Source organism: Lucilia cuprina, chromosome 6 (genome assembly GCF_022045245.1).
Source record: "Lucilia cuprina isolate Lc7/37 chromosome 6, ASM2204524v1, whole genome shotgun sequence".
Taxonomy (NCBI): domain Eukaryota; kingdom Metazoa; phylum Arthropoda; class Insecta; order Diptera; family Calliphoridae; genus Lucilia; species Lucilia cuprina.
In genome coordinates, this window is record NC_060954.1 from 45,474,256 (window position 1) to 45,476,470 (window position 2,215).

The 2,215-nt window shown below is 27.5% G+C and overlaps 1 protein-coding gene across 1 annotated transcript; it reads left to right on the forward strand.

Annotated features, from left to right (window-relative positions):
* The first annotated feature begins 144 nt into the window (after positions 1-144).
* Positions 145-2,028, forward strand: LOC124420976. Its single transcript, XM_046955576.1, has 2 exons — positions 145-355; positions 419-2,028. The coding sequence occupies exons 1-2, from the start codon at positions 202-204 to the stop codon at positions 1,183-1,185; spliced, it is 921 nt and encodes a 306-aa protein (XP_046811532.1). The 5' UTR covers positions 145-201; the 3' UTR covers positions 1,186-2,028.
* Positions 2,029-2,215: the final 187 nt, after the last annotated feature.

A 2,215-nucleotide genomic window follows, 5' to 3' on the forward strand; every position in this document is an offset into this window, starting at 1 on the left:
GATAGATAGATAGATGGATAGATAGATAGATAGATAGATAGATAGATAGATAGATAGATAGATAGATAGATAGATAGATAGATAGATAGATAGATAGATAGATAGAAAAAAATAAATTTATTATCGATATGGTTTAACGTGCAATTCTGTTCTTAATTCTAGCATTTAAAACAATATGAACACGTTACCGCTGTGCCATATATGTATGTACGTGAAATACCCAATAAACCACCACCGCCATATGTACCACCTGCTCATGGCAGTCCAATGACAACAATTTTTCCTTCCGAAGAACGTATTAAGGATATAACCTTTCGTAGAACCCATGAATTATACTGTGAACTATTAAAGACTGGTATGTTTAAGAACTAAATTACAAATTTTAAATATTTTAATAATACTATCTTAAAACTTTCAGATTATTGCAATGAAAAAGGCGAAAAACTACCCTCTGTCATGGAGGAACAAATCACCAACATCTATGAACGTATTATACTCGACATTTGTCGTGAATATCTCGAAGAACGTAGTGAAATTCTGCGTGAAGGTGATCCTACAAATTTCCACAGTCAATTGGCATTTTTCAATCCACCCAATCGTTTACGTTGCATACAGGATGCCATTTACAAAGAAGTACGTTCCTGTCTGGCCATGGATAAAACACCACCTAAACGTACACAAATCTATTCCGTTTATGGTCAGCGAGCCAAACAAGATCATATAGGTAAAATAATCATACAGGAGATGTACGATGAAGATGATCGTTGGTGTAATTTTCATCGAGAAGAGTCGGAAGTTTTGCATTTAATGGTTGAAGAAATGTTGAATAAAAATATAGTGGAAATAGCCAAGGAAGTGTTATTGGAAGAGGGTGGCACAATAGATGTAGAAGATGAACAACAGGTGGAGGAAGAGGAAGAAACTATTATAGAGGAGAATGAAGCCAATCAAAAGGCCGAGGAGGATAATGAAAAAGAAGAAGAACATCTAACAGATTTACAGTCATCATCAGTATTGGTGGAAACTTTGAATGAAGACAATGAAACGTATTGTGTAAATGAAACAAAACAGGAATTTACAGTATTGAATCAAACCAACACAATTGAATCTGATTCTCAAGAAAGTGTTAATGTTAATAACACCATCACCAACAACAGCATTAATGCCGTTCAAACGTGTACATAATTTGTTTAATAACTATTTATAGTTAACTCTTTATTTGTTTTAACTGTCTGTTTCACCAATATCTTTAAAAATGTGTCGAAAATAATAATTTTATTTATTCAACACATTTTTCTTTTTGATAAGTGAATTAAACAGTTAATTTATCTCAACAAATTAATGTTTATGCCATTTTTAGGTTTCTTTAGTTCTTTTTTTTCAAATATGTATGTAACATTTTTTAATATGTACTTAACATTAGTTTTGTTTAATTGTCCTTAAATTAAGACGGTTCTTAACAACATTTAAATAAGGTATTGTCTTTATTAACAATCTGTAGTATTTGGTTTATTGAAGCTAAAACCATAACTACAATAATAATAATAAATAATGTACCTAATTTAAATTTGTCAATAAACCATTATTTATGTATTAATGTTTGTTTGCTAACTTATAGATTTTAAACAGGATGCCCTAAATTATGGTTTTAAATATTAATAATAAATATAAACATTATTAATATATAATTATTTTATTCAATAAAATTGCTAATAACAATTTTATTAAAGTACGTACAAATATTTTTAATGAATTATTTAAATAATTTCTAGTTTAGTTAAGTCATTTATACTTAAATACATTGTTTACTTTTCTCTTTTCTTTGTTTAAGTTTAAGACATAAAAACAAGTTAATTTCGTCTTTTGTATCTTTGGATGATAAGTTTTTTTAAAAATAACGAACAAATTGCTTGTATGTATTAATGTTTTTAGTTACAACTTTTTAATTTTAGAATTGCGCTAAGAAACGAAAAAGGCGTTTATTTTATTTTTTAACAAATAAATTGCAAGAAATTTTATATTTTAAAATATTTTGTGTTTTTTATTCAAAATTTTGGAAATTTTAGAAAAAATTGAATTTAGTGTTTCTTATTTTGAAACTGGGATTATATGTTGATAGATAGATAGATAGATAGATAGATAGATAGATAGATAGATAGATAGATAGATAGATAGATAGATAGATAGATAGATAGATAGATAGATAGATAGATAG